The sequence below is a fragment of the Acanthochromis polyacanthus genome, chromosome 21 (assembly GCF_021347895.1).
Source record: "Acanthochromis polyacanthus isolate Apoly-LR-REF ecotype Palm Island chromosome 21, KAUST_Apoly_ChrSc, whole genome shotgun sequence".
In the NCBI taxonomy this organism is placed as follows: domain Eukaryota; kingdom Metazoa; phylum Chordata; class Actinopteri; family Pomacentridae; genus Acanthochromis; species Acanthochromis polyacanthus.
In genome coordinates this window covers 10,656,092-10,677,005 of record NC_067133.1, presented here as the reverse complement: position 1 = coordinate 10,677,005, position 20,914 = coordinate 10,656,092, and the positions used below count along the sequence as shown (strand labels likewise).

The 20,914-nt window shown below is 37.6% G+C and overlaps 2 protein-coding genes across 4 annotated transcripts in view; one reads left to right on the top strand and one right to left on the bottom strand.

Moving 5' to 3' along the window:
• The first annotated feature begins 956 nt into the window (after window positions 1-956).
• tmem98 (transmembrane protein 98) lies at window positions 957-9,996 on the top strand. 2 transcript variants are annotated; one of them, XM_022221549.2, is made up of 7 exons: window positions 957-1,208; window positions 3,828-4,027; window positions 5,502-5,633; window positions 5,993-6,026; window positions 6,310-6,425; window positions 6,505-6,564; window positions 8,710-9,996. In XM_022221549.2, exons 2-7 carry the CDS (start codon window positions 3,897-3,899, stop codon window positions 8,909-8,911), a joined length of 675 nt encoding a protein of 224 aa, XP_022077241.1. In that variant the 5' UTR covers window positions 957-1,208; window positions 3,828-3,896; the 3' UTR covers window positions 8,912-9,996. The 2 variants fall into 2 exon arrangements, with proteins under 2 accessions (XP_022077241.1, XP_022077240.1); XM_022221548.2 differs by having other exon boundaries at window positions 3,825-4,027.
• Window positions 9,997-13,682: 3,686 nt separating this feature from the next.
• svilc (supervillin c) overlaps window positions 13,683-20,914 on the bottom strand; it is a 34,120-nt gene continuing 26,888 nt past the window's right edge. The window contains exons 25-33 of one of the 2 annotated variants that reach the window (XM_051941016.1): window positions 20,131-20,279; window positions 19,175-19,277; window positions 18,878-19,082; window positions 18,667-18,800; window positions 18,430-18,585; window positions 17,282-17,425; window positions 17,083-17,195; window positions 14,327-14,482; window positions 13,683-14,135 (exon numbers count right to left, since the gene is read on the bottom strand). In XM_051941016.1, coding sequence (XP_051796976.1) covers window positions 14,046-14,135; window positions 14,327-14,482; window positions 17,083-17,195; window positions 17,282-17,425; window positions 18,430-18,585; window positions 18,667-18,800; window positions 18,878-19,082; window positions 19,175-19,277; window positions 20,131-20,279 — 1,250 coding nt within the window. In that variant the 3' untranslated portion in view covers window positions 13,683-14,045. Of the gene's footprint in view, window positions 14,136-14,326; window positions 14,483-17,082; window positions 17,196-17,281; window positions 17,426-18,429; window positions 18,586-18,666; window positions 18,801-18,877; window positions 19,086-19,174; window positions 19,278-20,130; window positions 20,280-20,914 lie in introns of both variants that reach the window. The other variant, XM_051941015.1, reaches the window with a different exon arrangement.

The window sequence follows — 20,914 nt, the reverse complement described above, 5'->3', positions numbered from 1 at the left end:
TCCAGTACTGTTTGTGTACTAAAATGTGAAGCTGAAAGTAATCAAGTATATTTACTTCAGTGATGTATGGCACAAAACTACACTTTTAAGGTACTTGTACTTTATTTTTTGCTACATTATATTAAAAACAAATATTTCATTTTATATTTATACATTTAGTCAATGGTTTCTTTGCAGATTCAAGCTTGGAATGCAAAATATAGATTTTATAAAAAATGTTGAAATTGAAATACATTAATCACATAGGTGAAAAAAGATCAGATAACCAGTAAAAAATTAAAACTTGAGCAAAAGTTCATCAGCAGCAACTTTACAGTGTTTCGTCATTCCACTAATTAATAAATAATAAATTTATGTACACACCGCAAAAATAATTATCATTTGGTGGTACAAAACTGCACTTTTATGGTGCTTTATTTGTGTAATTTTCTACCACTTCATACTAAAATTTAAATACTGCACTTTATACCACTATTTTTATTCAATATTTCTAGTTACTGGTTGCTTCGTAGACTCAAGTTAATAATGAAAAGTACACATTTAATGTAGACAACCAGTAAACACATTAATAAAAACCTTACTGGAGGCAATTTGACAGATTCATCATTCCACTTATTAATACATAATTAATTCATGTACATTAATGCAAGAATATTTAGCATCCGGTGATATAAATTATTGTAAAGTCGGTCATTCTGCATAAAAATGTCGAAAAAAATTGAAGTTACCAAATAAGTGGATTTAATAAAATACTATTTTTGCACTAAACTGTGTTTTATAGGGTAATTAAGTACATTTACTTGAGTACTGTTGTGTACAAGTACACCTCTGACTCTTTACTTCCACTCTGTGACTACAACATACAGCAGTGAGGTGACGCCACCTACCGGAAACTGAACAAACACGTTTCTCTCTGGCAGCGGGAGCGCGCTTTACGCACACGCAGCTGCCTTCAAGGGGCGCGTGGCCGCACACAAAGCTGCGGGGCGCGCACTGGGAGGTGAGAGAGAAAGCAAAGTCCGGTGATCTGTCATCACCGACAGCCACGGATCCGCTTCTACCGGAGCCTTTACCGGCCGCTGCTGCTGCTGCTGGGCGCGTTCACGAGCAGGTCCGGAGATGTCGGTGCCGTCTCCGCGCTCCCGCTGGAGGAGCGAAGAGTGTTTTGTCTCCTTCAAGAAATCGACTAAAAAGGACAAAATGTGGAGGTAAGTGACTGAAAAACGGGTTCTTTCGAGTAAAAAGTGGTTTCGGTTCAACTTTAGAAGAGTTTAACGAAGTTTAACAGGATTTAAACATTATATGCAACTTTTAGATGTTAAAATAGTCGGACAAAATACACAAAAAATTCAGTCTGACTTGTTTGTTAACTTTGAGGAAGTGAGAATGTGGGTGTGTTTTCACTTTTATGGCTTTTAGGAATTAATAATGTAGTGGAAAACTTACATTTAGTTTGTCATTCATGCAGAACAGGGGCTTTTGTTAAGGTGTATTGCTCTTGTTGATTCCTCTAATGACGTAATACTGAATTATTTTGTTGATTCTTTTAGGTTTCTGTTTATATATGCTTTAAATACTTGTATTTATCACCAATTTCATCGTCTTTAGTTTTATAGCCACTTAAGTTTTGGGTTTTACAGTGTTTTTCTGTCTGCTATTGTGCTGTATTTGTTGTTGTTGGAAGAAATAGCAGAAAGTGCACAAAAAATGGATAAATCAAGTTTTAGTGCAGGGATTGACCTCGTTAAGCCACAAAAATCTATTAGTTTACTTTTACTTTTTTCTTTAGAATTAATTGATTCTGGTTTTGTGTACAATAATGTATTTGTAGCCATGAAACCGTACATGATTTTTCAGTGAAAGTTCGAATAATGAGGGTTAGAAATAGAGTCAAAGTCCTGCAATCACAGTTGCACATTTAAAGGAAAAGCATAAGTAAGCTTTAATATAATTTTTTTAATTTATTTTAATGTTGGAGATTCTTTTCACATCTTCACATGCAGTTTTTAGCCTTGTTTTCTAAGCATATTGTATTTCTTATGCAACATCTAAGTGTGAAGTGTAACTAGAGACTTAAGTTTCAACAAATTAATTAAAAGTACAACATCTTCCCTTAAAATTGAGTAAAAATCAGTGGTGTTGCTCTGAATTACCACAGATGAGGCTGAGGAATGTGGGAGCGACTGTTCTGCTCCCTGAAACCTCCAAACGTATTTATTTTTTAACTCTGATTTTCAGAAAGCTTCGTCCTGTGAGAAAGAATCAAGAGTCAGAAAAGCTGTGATTCAGGAGAAATCCCCGTATGATACGACGAGCGTAACGCAAATTAATCAGATTAAAGAATTACAGCATTCCACGGCAGAATCTCACATAATCGTCTAAAAAAATGCAGCTTTACAATGTTGTAATGTTGAAAGTTCAGCCGCACGCTGCTAAAATGTGGAGAAAACTGCACTGCTGCTGCTTTGTGAACATCACAACTAATTAGAAATTAATTATATTTTACTGACATGGTACTTAAAGAAGTTTTTTAAAAAAAGCTGTATACTTAAATAAAATAAAAGAAATAATTCAAGAATTAACACATAACTAGCATTGCATTTTTACTGTATATTTTCTCTTTTAGTAGAATTACAAACTATTAAAATATCTCCTAAACATAAGAAAAAAATCAATGAAATACATCATAAATACATTTAAAGTATCCATTTTGAATGTTGCCATCTTTTAAATAACAGCAAGAATAATGTTTTTTAATTATTTAATCAACCTACAACATATGGATGTAAATGTCCAGATTTCCATGAGAAAAATGAAGAATATTTCAATTTCAAGAAATCTTATTTTAAAATGGTGGATTTTTGTGATGGAAAGTTACATAGTTTGACTGCCGATTTGTTTTGTTTTTTTAAATGATTATTTTCCTTTATTTCTGTATTTATTAAGATGAATGAATAAAAAATATAACACGTAAATAGATGTTGTCAGGCTTTACTTGAATGAATCCTTTTTTGTCTTTTTGGTTTTGTTTTACTAAAGCAAGACTCTAAAATGGAAACAAAGAAAAAAAATCTTATAAAATGATGTATTCTTGTGATGTAAAGCTACATAATCTGACTTTTACAGCAGCTTTGTTAAAATTAATTTTATTTTCCTGTATTTTACAGTTATATTCTCTTAGTAATAAAACGCAGAACAAATGTTTTGTTTTTTGTGGGGTTTTTTTTTGCAGTAAATGTCTGTAAAAATAATTACATTTTACAGTGCAGAGAGCGGACAGCTTCTCTTAGTTTGCAGACAAACTCAGCAACGAGGTGTGTCAGGACGGTTAATAAATAACTGGACTGGTCAGAGGGCACAAATACTTTACACTATGAGACAAAAGATAAATATGACCTGAATTCAATTGTAGATAAAGCTAATAAATGTCAGAGAGGGCTTTAAGCAGAGAAAATGTAAGAAAAGGTCAGAACTTGTGAGCTCTTCCAGGTTCAGATGTGTAACTGCAAATCAAAGTGAGTCTTAACCAGCCGTGGACTTTGTATCGACTTATTAGGATTAAAGAGGTACGTTTGCAGTTTGTTGTTGTATTAATGTCCCTGATTCTGCTAAATAGGAGCCAAATGAAGTGTAAGTTCACCTCCTGCTCTCAGATAAAGATCAGTTTTATGTGTACACTGTAGGAGTGCCATATTTAGAAACCTCTCTGAGGGTTCAAAGGTTCGTTGTGCTTCAACAAAAATTAAAATTCCCTCAGAAACATCTTCAAGTGTGGCGATAATTTCCCCAATCAGACTGAAGGCGCCGTTTAATCTCCTCCTCAGCAGATGAGCGACTGTTTGTGACTGAGCTTGGACGATCAGCCGACCCTGATTGGACTCTCTGCTGGCGTCGCCATGGAGACGGTGGTGATCGTGGCCATCGGGGTTCTGGCCACCATCTTCCTGGCCTCCTTCGTGGCCCTGGTGGTGGTGTGCAGACACCGATACTGCCACCCCCACGACCTGCTGCACCACTTCGACTCCAAGTCAGTGAATCAGCACAACGCCACAAAGTTTGTCTGCTAGCAGCTTTTATTTCTGTGGAAGTTTATTTAGTTTGGAGTTCTGCAACTTCTGCTCCTGCATAAAACTCACTGAAATATCTGCAGGATTATTTGCATTGGACTGTTTACATCCAGTTTACATTGTCTTGGATAAGCTAAGTGTAGTCTAATAGAGAAAAAAAAATCATGAAACAAATTCTGTTTCATGATCTTTTTTTGTAACTGAGTAAATTACAAATACAATATGCACCTTTTTATGTTCTTTATGACTGAACTCCACTAACCTCCTCACTTAATGTCTTACTATATACTGCCTTTTTACATTATGGATACTTAACTATGCTTTTAAGTAGAATTACAAATGAATACTATCAGAAAACATCTTGTAAATATGAAAAAATCAATGAAATACAATGGAAATACATTTAAAATACATCTTTTGAATGCCACTCTCTTTTTTCTAACAGTGACAGAATGTTAGTTTATTGAATTATTTAATTAATCAACAATATATGGCTATAAATGTCCAGATTTCCCTTAGAAAAATGAAAACAATTTAAATTAATATTAAAATTTTCTACAATATATGGCTATTAATTCCAAAAGTAAAAATTAAGAACATTTAAATTAGCACTTTACTGTCATTTAAATCTGCTATATGTGATACACGTGTGTGTGTGTATTTTATTTTTTTATGTTTTTTTAAATTACTTCCAATTACCTCAATAGAATTTTTTTTACTATAAACCATTTTTTTTCAAAGGATTATAGAATCAGTCTACAATCTATGCCTGTCAGTGTGCAGATGTCTAATAGAACAATAAAGAAAATTTAAATTAGAACTTGCTTTACTATCTTTAAAATCAGCTTCCCTCAATTAGAAAAGAGCTCTAACTATTAATGAACGGCTACATATTGTATTTGAGGCACATACAGAAACTGATTGTTACAGTATTTAACCGTTATTTTCCAAAAAGTTACGGCGAGTGGGAGACGACTCGCTTTTCAAACCCACTACGTCACATAAGACAGCCGTTTTATCCCCATGTCAGAGCAACCTGAGGCACAATTTGTAGTAAATTTTGACCACAAGTTTAATCAAAGTAGCTCTCAGGAAGGTAAAAACTCCCTTTGTAAGTTTGCAGACCTTTTACGTGTAGAAGAAAACAACTATACACCACACTGAAGGGAGAAACCTGAAATACATGATATGGGCTCTTTAATCTTTTCTGTCCTAGAGCATGAATACAGGAATTTACCATGATTTCCAAAACACTAGTTTACTTTTACAAGATAATCAGATTAAATAGGATTATGAGGGTGGCGAGATTCACATAGTTTGTCTGTTTTCTCAGCTTATAGTCATAGTTTTGACAGAGATTATTGCGTAAAATGCCACACATACTTACTTTGAGGTGTCCAGTGTAGTCTTTTCTCATCTGTCCTGTTGTTTCAGACCCACAGTGGATCTGATCGGAGCCATGGAGACCCAGAGCGAACCTTCGGAGCTGGAGCTGGACGACGTGGTCATCACTAACCCTCACATCGAAGCCATCCTGGAAAACGAGGACTGGATCGAGGACGCCTCGTACGTCTCAGTGGTGACGCTGTGGAATAGAGCTGCAAGGACAAATCCATTAGTTTATATAAGTCGCCCCCAAAAAAGCCCAAATTCTCTGATTCTAGCATCTTAAATGTGAATATTTTCTGCTTTCTTTCCTCCTCTGTGACAGTAAACTGAATATATTTGGCTTGTGGACAAAAGCTTTGGGAACCGTTGACATTTTTTTTTACCATTTTCTGGCGTTTTATAGAGCAAAAAACTAATCGATTAATCGAGAAAATGATCATCAGTTGCAGCCTTGTTGTGAAATGACAGTTTTACATGTTGATGCTCCTTTTGCTGCTTTCTGTCATTGATGAAAACTTTCAATTCTCCTCCAACAGTGGTTTGGTCTCTCACTGCATCTCCATCCTGAAGGTAACAAGTGTTTAATTACTGCTTTAGCCGAGTTTGAATTTGCTTTCCGGTACTTAACTGCAGGGATGTAATTTAGACTGCAGATAAGGAAGACTTTTACTGTTCCGGGTTGATTTTTCTGACTAGAGTCGCTTGCTTTGTAGGATTTTATCTATCGTTATTCATCTCATTGAAACTATATTGTTAAATAAGTTGACAGGGCATTTAGTTTTTGTTATAATTTGTTGTATAGTTTGTAATTTGGAAAAAAAAAAAAAATGGCCGATGCTGGTTCCACATTCAGATCTGCCACACTCTGACCGAGAAGCTGGTTGCCATGACGATGGGCTCGGGGGCAAAAGTCAAAGCTCCAGCCAGTCTGAGCGACATCATCACCGTGGCCAAACGCATCAGTCCGAGGTAACGCAACAAATACACAACTCATCACAGCTTTATATCAACACGGTACCGACACTGACCGACCGGATTGTTCTCTCAGGGTGGATGACGTCGTCCGGTCCATGTATCCTCCTCTGGATCCCATCCTCCTGGACGCCAGGTAATGCACTTTCATTGATCAGTCAGATGTCTGGAGGAGCTGGAGGGGAGCGAATACACAACTGGATTTCTCCATAATGTAATAATCATGCAGATACGCAGAGAGACGGGAAGGCAAACGAGCGAGTGTCACAAGAAAATAAATGCTTCTAGAAAAGCCTCGTAAGCCAAAATGGATGTTGTTCATCATTATTGCAAACTGAAATTAAATACAATCTTTCATGCGCTGCTCAGTCCCACATACCCATTTGGAGTGTATTTATTCTTGATTTTAAGATTCTAAAACTTAAAATGCATGCTATCTTTCCAAAAAATCACCAAAATTACACCATTTATCAAAGCCAGGAGCTGTAAAAAAAAAACACAAAGAATCATCAAATGTGCAGCTTTCAAACTTCAAAATTGACATTTCCCCCAGTCTGTAAAAAAACAAAAAATTCTTTGCTTTTTTTTTGCACACCTGTGAAGTTACTAGTAACTGAGCTGTGACCAGCAGTCACGTGACAAAAACTGAAGAGTTTTCAGTTGAAGTGCAAGCAGTGTTTATACAGAGCAGAGAGGAGACAAGTATGGAAACAAATAAAAAAATCTAGGTTTAGTGTAGCGCAGAATATAGCATAGAGGCACCATTTCCCCACCATTAATTACACTGGTGGATACAAACATTGTCATACTTACATCATTTTTCAGAGCCAGTAATTGTAAAAATCAGAAGGAATCATCAGATATTTAACTTTTTGGTGAAACCTGAGGTAATTGTGTGACTTTCAACAAACTCATTCTACAGTTTAGATTTTAAAAAATAACCAAATTAAGCACTAACCAGATTCTGTAAAAAAAAAAAAAAATAAAAAAAAATCTGTGCTTTCTTGCACATCTTTAAAGCCATTATTGAGTGTGACCAACAGTCACATGACAAATTTTCAGGGAGTTTTCAGGTAACTGCAGCAGTTTTTACACTCAGCACATAGGAGACAAGTATGAAAATAAAATGTAAAATAACTACGGTGCAGAATACAGTATCGAGCCACCATTTGCTTTTTAATATTGGTGTCAGTGGTGGGCACAAAATTGCCATAATTAAACCATTTTTTTAGAGGCAGAAATTGTTTAAAAAACCACTGAAAGAATTGTCAGAGTTTTAACTGTCTGGCAGAACTTGAAGTAATCATGTGTGACTTCTAATTCCACCCGGGAAATCAACTCAATCTGCATATTTCACTTAGAAATTTGTCAAAAATAAATTGTCTGCACTAACCAGATTCTGAAAAATTCTATGCTCCTTACTGGAACATGCGTTAACCCTCGTGTCGTCCTGCGGGTCAAATTGACCCGTTTTAAAGTTTGAAAATGTGGAAAAAAAAAGAAACCAAGCAAACTGTTTTCACAGTGAAACTTCTGATGTCCACATTTTTGGGAAATTTTTGAAAATCTTTTGGTGGAAATAAAAGAAATGTTTCAGAAATGTTTCATTCACAAAACATTCAGCGAAATTCGCTGGATTTTGGTTGATTTTTTTGTGTGAATGTTCTTAATGAAAATATTGGAAGTTTTGCTGATATTTATGTCATCACTTTCAATACTTAAGGATTTTTTTGGAAGATTTTTACTCATTTTTTGAAAATATTACAAGAATTTTCTTCCCAAATCTGGGGGATTTTTATAAAATAAATTTTTAGGGGAAACTTTTAAGGAATTATTGGAATTTTCTTCCTGAAGGTTTTGCAAATTTTCAGAAATTTGGGGAATTGTTTTGCTGAATTTTTCATTTTCTTTCAGACAAGGAAACAATATTTTTTGATGCCCGTAAATGAGGATAACAAGAGGGTGAACACAATAAATAAGCATGCCTACTAATTATTGTGAGTAGTATAGCAGTTATCGTATGTACAGCGAGTCTATTTTCCCTGGTGTTGTGAACATTATTCTTTTTCACTTTGTAAAATAAATAATCAAAGCAGTTTAGCTTTTATCTTTTTCTGACATAAATTGTGTCACACTGTTTAGAAGACATGTCTCTCTCCTTCATGGTTGTTCTGTTTCCATATTGCAGCTAAAAAATGTTTTTGTTTTTCTTTTAAGTGTTTCTCATCCAGCAGTAGCTACAAGAAAGTCATTTGAGTCTTCCTGTCCTCCTCTTCTTCAGGGCCACTGCTCTGCTGCTCTCCGTCAGCCATCTTGTGCTGGTCACCCGAAACGCCTGCCACATGTCGGGCAGCCTGGACTGGATCGACCAGTCGCTGCACGCCGCTGAAGATCACATGGTGGTTTTGCGCGAGGCGGCGTTGGCCTCCGAACCGGACCGAGGCATACCTGGAGCCGACGCTCAGCGAGAACAGGCCATCTGAAGCAAACACAGAAACAAACAGCAGCAGCAGGACGGGAAAATGTGCCAGTTTTATCCTTCAGCTGCCTCTTTTTAAAATGGATTGAACAGGCACATTTTCTGCTTTAAAACTCAGCACACAGGCCAAATTAACAAGGACACTCGTGAGCAGTAAACAGGGTCCCATTTCCACATCTCACATTTAAAAAACAAACAAACCTCGGACGATTTTAAAATCATATTTGCAACCACAAATGCTGGAGCTCGTTTTGCATTCGCTGCAGCTTCAGGTTAACATTCTTCTTTTGTAGAGTCTTTGGAAATTTCTCCTCCAGTGTGCCATCACCCAGCGGTGGGCCTAAATCCAGTCTAACCAGTCACATGGAGGCTTAGTCAGCTAATCCATTCTGAAGAAAATAACCCCCATTAGTCAGCGAACCCAAAGAGACTCCGGCTTAGTGGACCAGTGGAAGACTGACCGGACTTATTTACAATTTGTGGGACCAGCGTGACTCATGGATAGTAGAAAACATCCCTCAGACACTCCTTCGCTGTTAGAAATCACCGGGCTGTGAGGTTTTATAGACCAGCAGTGTGAGTTTTAGCCGAATCAGCATCACAGTAAAAGGATTTTCCAGTGGTGTGAAGCACTTCTGGTCTCTGGTTTCTCCCCGGTAGCAGCATTTTCCAAGGAATGTGGTCCAAGAGTTCACAGATTAATTTCTCATCACCAGCTGCAGCTGATTTGTATGAAATTATAAACACACATTCATGGATGGAGAGGATGAATCCCAAACACTTTGGTGGTCCTCTGACTTTTTCATTGGGTTCAATGTGTCCTGACATCATGGATTGTCATGAAATTTGGCACAGATGTTTGCGTTCGCCACAGGATGCTTTATAATATCAGATAAATTAAAGTCCCCCTCTGGTCTCTGATCTAATCCCAAATAACCAAACTGGTTATCAGCCACACATGTTCAGACTGAACAAAAAAAAGACAATCTGGTTGGTTGGAGATGAGCTGCACCTGAAAACTGGACAAGAGCAGATTTAAAAAAAAAAAATGTTATCCAACATATACACACGTGGACAAAATTGTTGGTACCCCTCAGTTAAAGAAGGAAAAACCCACAATTCTCACTGAAATCACTTGAAACTCACAAAAGTAACAATAAATAAAAATTTATTGAAAATTAAATAATCAAAATCAGCCATCACTTTTGAATTGTTGATTAACATAATTATTTTAAAAAACAAACTAATGAAATAGGGCTGGACAAAAATGATGGTACCCATAACTTAATATTTTGTTGCACAACCTTTTGAGGCAATCACTGCAATTAAACGATTTCTGTATTTGTCAATGAGCGTTCTGCAGCTGTCAACAGGTATTTTGGCCCACTCCTCATGAGCAAACAGCTCCAGTTGTCTCAGGTTTGATGGGTGTCTTCTCCAAATGGCATGTTTCAGCTCCTTCCACATATGTTCAATGGGATTCAGATCTGGGCTCATAGAAGGCCACTTTAGAATAGTCCAACGCTTTTCTCTCAGCCATTCTTGGGTGTTTTTGGCTGTGTGTTTTGGATGGTTGTCCTGTTGGAAGACCCATGACCTGCGACAGACCAAGCTTTCTGACACTAGGCAGCACATTTCTCTCCAGAATGCCTTGATAGTCTTCAGATTTCATCGTACCTTGCACACTTTCAAGACACCCTGTGCCAGATGCAGCAAAGCAGCCCCAAAACATTACTGAGCCTCCTCCATGTTTCACCGTAGGGACAGTGTTCTTTTCTTCGTATGCTTGGTTTTTGAGTCTATGAACATAGGGTTGATGTGCCTTACCAAAAAGCTCCAGTTTGGTCTCATCTGTCCAAAGGACATTCTCCCAGAAGCTTTGTGGCTTGTCAACATGCATTTTTGCAAATTCCAGTCTCGCTTTTTTATGAGTTTTTTTCAGCAGTGGTGTCCTCCTTGGTCGTCTCCCATGAAGTCCACTTTGGCTCAAACAACGACGAATGGTGCGATCTGACACTGATGTACCTTGGCCTTGGAGTTCACCTTTAATTTCTTTGGAGGTTGCTCTGGGCTCTTTGGATACAATTCCAACGATCCGTCTCTTCAATTTGTCATCAATTTTCCTCTTGCGGCCACGTCCAGGGAGGTTGGCTACTGTCCCGTGGGTCTTGAACTTCTGAATAATATGAGCCACTGTTGTCACAGGAACTTCAAGCTGTTTAGAGATGGTCTTATAGCCTTTACCTTTAAGATGTTTGTCTATCATTTTTTTTTCGGATGTCCTGGGACAATTCTCTCCTTCGCTTTCTGTTGTCCATGTTCAGTGTGGTACACACCTTTTCACCAAACAGCAGGGTGACTACTTGTCTCCCTTTAAATAGGCAGACTGACTGATTATGAGTTTGGAAACACCTGTGATGTCAATTAAATGACACACCTGAGTTAATCATGTCACTCTGGTCAAATAGTTTTCAATCTTTTATAGAGGTACCATCATTTTTGTCCAGGCCTGTTTCATTAGTTTGTTTTTTTTAAATAATTATGTTAATCAACAATTCAAACGTAATGGCTGTTTTTGATTATTTAATTTTCAATAAATTTTTATTTATTGTTACTTTTGTGAGTTTCAAGTGATTTCAGTGAGAATTGTGGGTTTTTCCTTCTTTAACTGAGGGGTACCAACAATTTTGTCCATGTGTGTAAATCAGTTCAGTCTCTCTTATTTATGACAATGTTGCCTGCTAACAGCTGATCTGTGTATCGTTCTACCTCCATTTTACATGAATTCTCATAAACCAGCGTCTTATCACCTCTCTGATATGAATATACTTAAAACACCATTAAATAGTGAAATACACATTAAAGAAATACAAGATGAAAGCTTTCATTGTTGATATGTTAGATTTTCTTGTCAGGGTAAAAACATCTGTTGTGATGTTGCTGATAAGTACTTCTAGAGTTAAATCAGCCCAGTGTTAATATACAATTGACTAAAAACATATTTGCAGTTTGGAATGTGTAATCTGACTGCTAAACATCCATAAACCACTCAACATTTTCTCTGTTTTTCAAAATCAGACTAATAAAATGTAAATATCTCAAAAGGGTCACTCCATCTCAAACATTCTGCTGCACCATCTCTGATAAGCTAGCAACTTTTTTAATCAGAAAATTACATGTTTAAAATGGTATCTGTAAAATTTTCGCTTAAAATATCAAATATTTTCTAAGGTACATTTGTTGAAAATTTCCCCGTCAACCTACTTTCAGGACATTTTTTTTTTTGCATTTAAAGTTGAGGCTGTTTGGACGACACTATCTCAGGAACTATTAAAGACAAAAGCCTGAAATTTCCAGAAATATTTGTCATCACGTCATTCAGAAACTACAATATTGGACAAGTACATCAAATGTGTTCTGAAATATGGGAAAAAATGAATCGAACATGAAAAGTGAAACAAATTGAAACGGCAGAATTTCACTTGTAATTCAACTCAATTTTCTGAACCCTTTGTTGTTGCAAGTCGCAATAAAACAATTGTTTCTGAAATACTGTTCCTCCAACACAGCCTGAAATTTCAAAGTGTGAAAAATCGGGTCGACAGGCAATTTAAAAAAAATGTTTGTCTCAGAAACTATTTGATGCATCAAGTATTTTTGATAAATGTTCATATAAATCAGAGTTGGTCAAGCAGAAATTGTTCTAAAAAACAAAGCGACAGGAATGGCCCAAAACCGAACAGTTTCCATCATATTGTTGAGCCAACATCTAAACCGATCAGCTGTTAGGTCAGGTGAAAGCATTTCCTATCATGCCCTGAAGGCTGTGCAACTGCTTTAGCGCAACTTTGATAACTGACTTGATCTCATGTTTTTAATGCGAATATCAGAGCAAGCTGGGATCAAGTCAGTACAAGTCTGACAACAATCATTCATGATCGATTTTACACAGGTCTGGCCAGTTTTGCAGGCTGGCATGATTGGCTCCTTACATTTGTTACATGTTAAACTCATGGCTTTTGGTCTTTTCTGCTCATGGTGCATCTACCAGCCTGTAAAACAACAACAACAACAACAAAAAAAACACCATATACTCATGTTAGCAAGGTAAAAAAGAAAAACATTTGATTTCACCAGAGGGGGTCTTTAGTTTGTCAAGAGTTTGGTTGATGATTAAATTCCTGCAAAACTAAAGACATTCCCATCAGCACCAGCTGACTGCAAAGTGGAAAAAGCGGGTAAAATCTGCTGCCAAAACTCACCTGGAGCTGTGGTTTCTATCCTCATACTACTAGAAATAAGGAAAATACACAAATATCAAAGCAGAGAGCAGTGGTTTAAGTGTTACACAGATGATTTCTCCATTCAGAGATGTTTAGGGTTTCTTATTCAGAATACAGTACATACAGGATGCAGTGTTGTTCTGGGCCAGAGGGATGTTATTGGAGCATGTCTATCTGGTCCTTCATGCAGAGCTAACACTGAATCCCAAAGGAGCCCTAATAAGGCATCAACACGTCGGCCTCGGCTGCAACAACAACAACAACATACACAGCATCAAGCGTTGTGCACACAAACGAAGACACGACTGTAAAACTCACATCATGGATTATTTCTAAGATTTTGGTGACAATCATGAAGTACGGAAAGAAAAGCAGCATTTTTTTTCATCTGATTAATTGAAGTGAGCCTGCAGCTCTGTGCAGACTGAACGACATGCATCAAGCAGGAAACATTTAGAGAACGTTTAGCCTTCCGTTTTGTGTTTGTTTACATTGTTTATTAGCATTGATCTTTTTGTAAGCACTCCTTTTTTCTTCCTCATTCTTATCCCACAGTTTGTTACTGATACCCTTCCTTTAATCCCACATGTATTTTTTTTTAATCTTTCGTTGATTTGTACAGACACAATTACGTTTCATAGGAAAATGTCTTTTTTTTGTTGTTGTTTTAGCTCTGAACCATCTGGTAGCTACAGAGAAATCCATGTCCTATAAAAAGTCCACGCACTAATTTGACATAAATAAAAGTGATTTTTCTTCTTGTTTTTATGACGTTTTTATGAGCAGTTCTTTGTGCAGCAGCACGTTGATGATGTCCCCAAAACATCTTGCCGGAGCATCAGTCAGATTCGACGTCTAACAAAACAGCCCTTTGCTTTTCTTCAGATCTATTTGCTTCCAGCTCGGGAGGGAGGCGTATTCATCTCTCTTCATTTCCATAATCGTCTGAAACACAATTGTGGTGATTTATTTATGGAGGAAACAATGCAGAAATGAGTTGAGAAATACAATGAAATATTAAAGTCCTGACAAAAGTTCCTCTCAGGATTTATTATTAGACACAATGTAAAATGTGGTGAACGCTGCACCCTGCTGGTGGAAAGGTGTCACTGCAGGCTGCTGCCGCACCAGTTTACCTGGAAGTCCTGGTCGGACAGGTAGACCTCTAGGTGCTGGGGGTCCACTCCTTCAGGTAAAGGGCTCCTCAGCAGCTCCTCCAGGGGGAACTGGGTCTTCATGAGCTGGGCCAGGGCGTCCTGCACCAAGGTCAGCTTCACTTGGCCTGAATCGCCCTGAAACAAAAGGCAGAGGTGGTTATAACTGTCAGTCCAGACTAGAGCCGAAAGGTTTAAGGAAAACAGTTAATTAAAATTTTAAAAAGTGCATCTTATTATGAAGGCAATTATATTATGAATACACGTGAAGCCTGTTGCATTGACACCGAACAGCCACAACATTAAAATCACTGACATGTAAAAGTGAAAGAACTAGATTCTTGTCATGCAGAGACTTAATGCATAGCTTCAGATTTTTAAAACTGTGATTCTGTTTGTGAAAATGTAAAAAAAAAAAAAGGGGGGAGATTTCACAGTTTTTTTTGCGTTTAGCTTGTTTGTTTGCTTGCATCTGGACCACATTAGACCAGGTCCAGATCAAAAACCACTGAGCTTAGGTGGGTCGAATCTTGAATAGATTGACATACGAAGGTGAAAAACTCTTTAAATATAATTTTTGATGTAGACAATCATTATTTTCTGTGTTAAAATGGAAAAACATGGTGATTTTACTGTGTTTTTTTGCATCTTGACTGCTTTAGACCAGATCCAGATCACAAGTCAAGGAGTTTAGGTGGGTTAAATCTGGGGTACATCGTATTTTTGTACCAACACGATTTGTCCTGGTACAAGCCCGATCCATGAAGGACCCATCCAGCAGCCCAATGGACCCGAGGGATCCACTGCCAATGTCCTGGGACCAGACATATCAGGACACTCATGGAGGTCCCATGTTTATGTAAAAATGGTCAGAGCTGTTGTGGTTCAAAGTCTATATACTTGTTAGCCGCACTAATTACTTCCACAAATTGTTGCTCATCCGATGACATCATACTACAAACTACAGACTACAAACATGGTGTCCAAAGCAGCAACTATTATCTTTTGTCGGTGCAGACTGACAACAGATTCTCCTTCAAGAAGAACTGGTCAATTTTTCAAGTGTTGAAGATTTGGTAAATTAATAGCAATTAGTTGAAATAGCGGTGTGTCAAATGACTCCCAAAAACATATCTCAATAATGACAGTGAAAATAGCACACAGATAATACCAAACACTAACAAATAATGTTTTTACATGGTGAACTTCACTCTTGTCTGTAAGATAATAGTTTTAAAACCCAAAATGTTTCTTATGCAAACTCCCTGTGATTCATTTAAGGGACTGACAGTTCTACTGGATAGATTAGATGAATCATTATTAATACAGCAACTCTAATTTAAATTCTTTCATAATGAATGGCATTTAAAGCACAATTATGCGCTTTATTTCTTCAGAGATGAAGATGATTTTCAATATTCCTGATGCATTTTGATGAGGAATTACTTCTCAAAAGCAAAAAAGTACAATTGACGAGCCATAAAAATTAAAGTGAAAAGTAATTGGAGGTTTTATAAGCTGTCGTAATGTAGCTCTGACAGGTAAAGAACTTCTGTCAGAAGTAGACGAATGAAGGGTCTATTAAAAATATTCACTGAATATCGCTTGGAACACAATTAAATCAGTCATTAAGAAATGAAAGGAATAGGACATGTGCTTATCTGACTAGTGCATGTCATCCTAAGAAACTAACCAACTGAGTAAAAAATGATTAGTGAAGCAGGAAACCAAGACACCTAGGACTCCTCTGAAGGAGCTCCAAGCTTCAGCAGCTGAGATGGGAGAGACTGTTCATAAAACAACTGTTGTCTGTTCTTCACCAGTCAAAGCTTTAAGGGAGACAAAGCAAAAGACGCTGTTAAAAAACAGCTCATTAAATCTGGACTGGAGTTCACCAGAATACATGTGGAGACTCTGAAGTCAACTGGAAGAAAGTTCTTTGTTCTGATGAGACCAAAATTGAGCTTTTTGACGGTGGCAGCATCGTGATGAAGCATGGCGATGGCAGCATCATGACGTGAAGCACGGCGGCGGCAGCATCATGAGGAAGCATGGCGGTGGCAGCATCATGACGTGAAGCACGGCGGCGGCAGCATCATGACGTGAAGCACGGCGGCGGCAGCATCATGACGTGAAGCATGGTGGTGAACACTAGCTAGTAACTCCTTTAGATTTCTTTTAATGTTCATGTGCCATAATCCCTGCATTTCTTAATGTTGGATTTAACTCCAAGGGACATTCGGTGACTGGGACATTTTCTTGTATCCATCTCCTGACTAATGCTTTTCAAGAACATTTTCACAATATTTTAAAAAGTTTCTTTGGTCTTCATGGTGTAGTAACATCTGGGAATACTGATACACTGGTGACTGGACCTCCCAGATACAGAGGTCTTTCTACTAACATCAGTTTCTCGCACTAATTGAATATTTCAATCTTCAATCACCTATTTCACTTTTTGGATTTTTGTAACTCATTGACACTACCTTGTAGAAATGTGTTGACATGAAAGAGTCTTGTTTTTGCAAATTCTTGTCAGAAAAGCCAAATGCATTGACCATGACAAAGCAAAAAAAGGGGAAAACTTCCAAGGAGGGTAAATACTTTTTATAGGAACTGTATCTAATCATATGAAGCTATAAATTACACAAATCTCCCAGTGCTGTTTTCAGGTGCAGAAACCCTCCTCACAACATTGTTTTCGTTGAATAAGCTGATCCTGTAGCTTGTGTTTGTACCTGTGTTTGGGGTCCCAGGCTTTTCTCCCAGCGTGGGAAGACGTTAGTGAAGGTGAGAGGTTCAGACCCCTCAAAGATGAGGTAGGCCTGCGGTGGTCTTCTGGGGTTCATCTCTGTGATATGGGAGCAGAAAAAGCATATTTTAAACTGCGATATCTTCATTTCCAACCAGTTAATAATGACGGCTCTCCCTCCTCACCTTTGCAGTACTGCAGAGCCGTCTGCATGGCACACTTCCTCTCATCATGCCAGAGGCTCCAGGCTGAAGCCGAACTCTCCGTTTGCTCCGGCTGACCTCTCTGCCATAAGTAGACCTCCAGACGATTGTCGAGCAGAAACAGAGCTGCAGGCAGACGGCAAAGAGAGGGAAAATTGGACAATAAAATGGAATTAGATTGGATGATGTTTGACTTTAATAATCCTGTGGGATGTTTGGGTTTTGGAGGCAAGAAAAAAAGGACAAAGCAAATAACAAGTTAGACATAGAGGAGTACTCTTAACCGAAATATTCTAACATTTAATACTTTGCATGTTCAGATTTCATACTTGTATGGAGTAAAGTTCAGCAGAATGAATATGATTTATGCTATTGTGCTGACATTAGCTTCAATAAAATCACAATTTAATTAATTTGATCAGTTGCTTCCCCTATTATTGTTAATGATTGCTAAAAATTCAAGTCTCTGGAGTGGGCCATGTCAAAAAAAATAAATCTTAGTGCAAACTGCATCTATACGACAACTAAAACTCCAGTCAAAGTCATAGTCATGTAGGAAATAGGACACAAAACATGCTGCAATTTACACCAAGAATTCATTTCCAAACTGCTTTTCAAATCCTAGTAATTACAGTTGAAGCTCAATACTGATTCATGATTTAGAGAAAATTCACAGAATCATAGAATTCAAATTACTATTATAATGGAAATTTGTTTATTACTACTATAGAATACTTTGTAACAAGTTATGTTTTAAAAGGTTTATTTCATCCAAAATACTTCTTCCTGTCCTTGTACATTTTAGTTTTAATGGGTTATTTCATCCAACTAGCACTTTCTAACTAATGAGTTATGGTTTTGGAGGTGTATTCCAAAGAAAATCAAAATTTCTGTCCGAGTATTTCTAATTTTAAAGGGTTATTCCATCCAAATAGTACTTTATCGAACGAGTTACAGTGTAAGGGTGAAAAAAAGTTTAAAAATTTGATCTGTTCTTGATTTTATTAGCCAATAACGTTTTCATGTAATGTTGGGTTTGTTAATAAAACTACAAAAGGAAAGACGTGGGGAATTGAAAACTAGAATTGCATGAAAGAGAAAACTAAATATATTTTTGTGTCTGCTTTCACCTGGCTCTGGTACAGAGAACAGAGTCTCCTGGACGAAGGGCATCGCCATGACGAGTCCCGGCAGTCGAGTTGGACTCTTGAGCTCTTCGGCCTTGAAGCTCCCAGAAGAGACACTCAGGTGGAAGAGGCGAGGTGTGAAGTTATACTTTCCTGGATCTGTAAGAGGGCAAACATGTAGCTTCTAAGCATTATTTGAAGACTTGCAGAAGTGTAGAGCAAAACCAAAATGTGTTGCACCTTGCAGCATGCAGTCGTAGGCCTTCCTGTCCATTTGTCCCAGTGCTGTCCAGAACTCTGCAGGTTCTGAACCTTCCTCCACCACCTGCACCTTCACTGGGCTGCTTTTACTGAGACCCAGCTCTGGTGGACACCTGACAAACACCCAGAACACATAAAAGTTGACAATCTGGACAATTATGCTGCAATCAACCCAGATTCTCTGACTCACATCTGGGTGAGATGCTCCACTGTTCTCTGGCCGACTTCTCTGGTGCTGCTGTGGGCTTTACAACCTGTCCAGAGGTACAGCGCCCCCTCCTGGCTGTTCAGCAGGACAACAGAGCCCCTCGACCTCAGACCTGCACAGCAGCAGTCCACCTCTAACAGCAAACCCTCCTCTGGAAGTTCCCCTCGTACGCAGAACAGACGCCATTCTGCTGCAGGAAAAACACAAAAGAGAAATCAATCTACCAAACATTAAAAAAAGAAAACTGAAACAGTGGAAAACAAGTTGATTTTACTGCACCTGCATTAGTGGAAGCTTCCTCTCTCTTTCCCTTGTGAATAACCAGACCTCCCTGAAAGAGCTGCAGGAAACAGGGAGGCTCCTTCCCCTGAGGCACAACCACCTGTAGAAACAACACAACAAAAATGAAGCCTGTTAACAACAACAGTCCTGATGGAGTCCTGATGAAAATGGCACATTTGACTTTTGTCTGAGGAAAACATAAAAATCTTTTATTCTAAAGAGATGGTTCCTTTCATTCTTGTAATACTGTTGCATTAATTATTAGTTAAGTAATTAGGGATGTCAAGTTAATTTTCCCCATAATTACAGACCCTGGCAAAAACAATATGTACAGCACAGTACAGTTTTGACTGGAATCAACCTTTTACACCATAACGCATTAGTTAAAAAGTAATATTTAGGTGGTATGACCTTTCAAAATGTTTAAAGGTACTTTAAAAAGTACCTTGCAAACAAGTATTATTTTGAGTGGAATAAAGATTTAAAATCAGAAATTGTTCATTAGAAAGTAGTATTGTGGGAGGAATAACCCTTTAAAACTCTATGTACACGGACAGAAAGGAATATTTTGGGAGGAATTAATCTGTTAAAGCAAAACCTGCTAGTTAACTCCTTAGTTACAAAGTACTACTTTGGTGGAAAAACCTTTTAAAACTACAAGCACTGAACAGAAAGTAGTATTTTAGGAGGAATAAACTTTTAAAACCATCATACATAATTTAGAAACTAGTATTTGATGGGAATAAATATGTAAAACCATGAGTACGTGGACAGAAAGTCAGATCTGCATGAAGCTATCAGTACTTAATGGTCTGAAGTGCAGATTCTTTTTAAGTACTTTAATAGTCTACTTGAGAGAAAGTATTTCTATATTTTCTGTCCTTCCAGTGTTTCTACTTCATGTTTTAGTCATGCATATGACTAGATGATCTATTTCATGGCCATTCATGTACCTGTGCCTCCTCCTGGTTGCTCATCCCTATCGAGAGGAAAGCTGCAGTGTCTCTTCCACTGACGCTGGAGTGTCGACCTCTCCACAGGAAGAAGGCTGTGTTCTCCTTTGCACTCTTCACACATTCATCTGGGCTGTTTATCGTGCTTTCTACAACAGACGAAAAGTAAAGCCTCATTCAATGCTTTTTGCTCCTGTCCCATTTTTCCTCACTGCTTTTTTTTTTTTTTTTTTTTTACTGCAATATAAAGTCCTGCACATCTATGGAAACCGAAGAACTGCAAAGATGAAGAGAGAACTGTCTTCTGTGCAGTGTGATACAGTTATAATGGCAGGAATCATTTAATAAAAAAACCCACGTCATAGAAAACATCTTCATTTTAACCCTATGAACTCCAAAACCTACCAGCGGTTTTGAAAAGCATGTCATCTTTAAAGAATTTGACAAAATGATTTATGAACCATTTATCACCAAGAAACTGCCAAAACAGAAGGAACTGACAGGTTCTCAAATTTACAATGGACCATGAACTAATCATGTGTGACTTTTGCCCAAATCTAAGTATAAAATGCTGATATTTCATCTTTTTCTTCTACATGTTCCATTCAACAATTCCCCTTAAATGAACTCTTTGTAGTAACCTGCTGAGTCACTAATAGCTTAGTTGCAGTGAAGAGCACAGAACTTGTTGTTTTAAAAAAAAAAAAAAAAAAAAAAAAATCTGTTGGGAGCAAACAGTTTAGTTTTGGCATATTTTTGGAATGAAACATGTAGAATGAAGTGG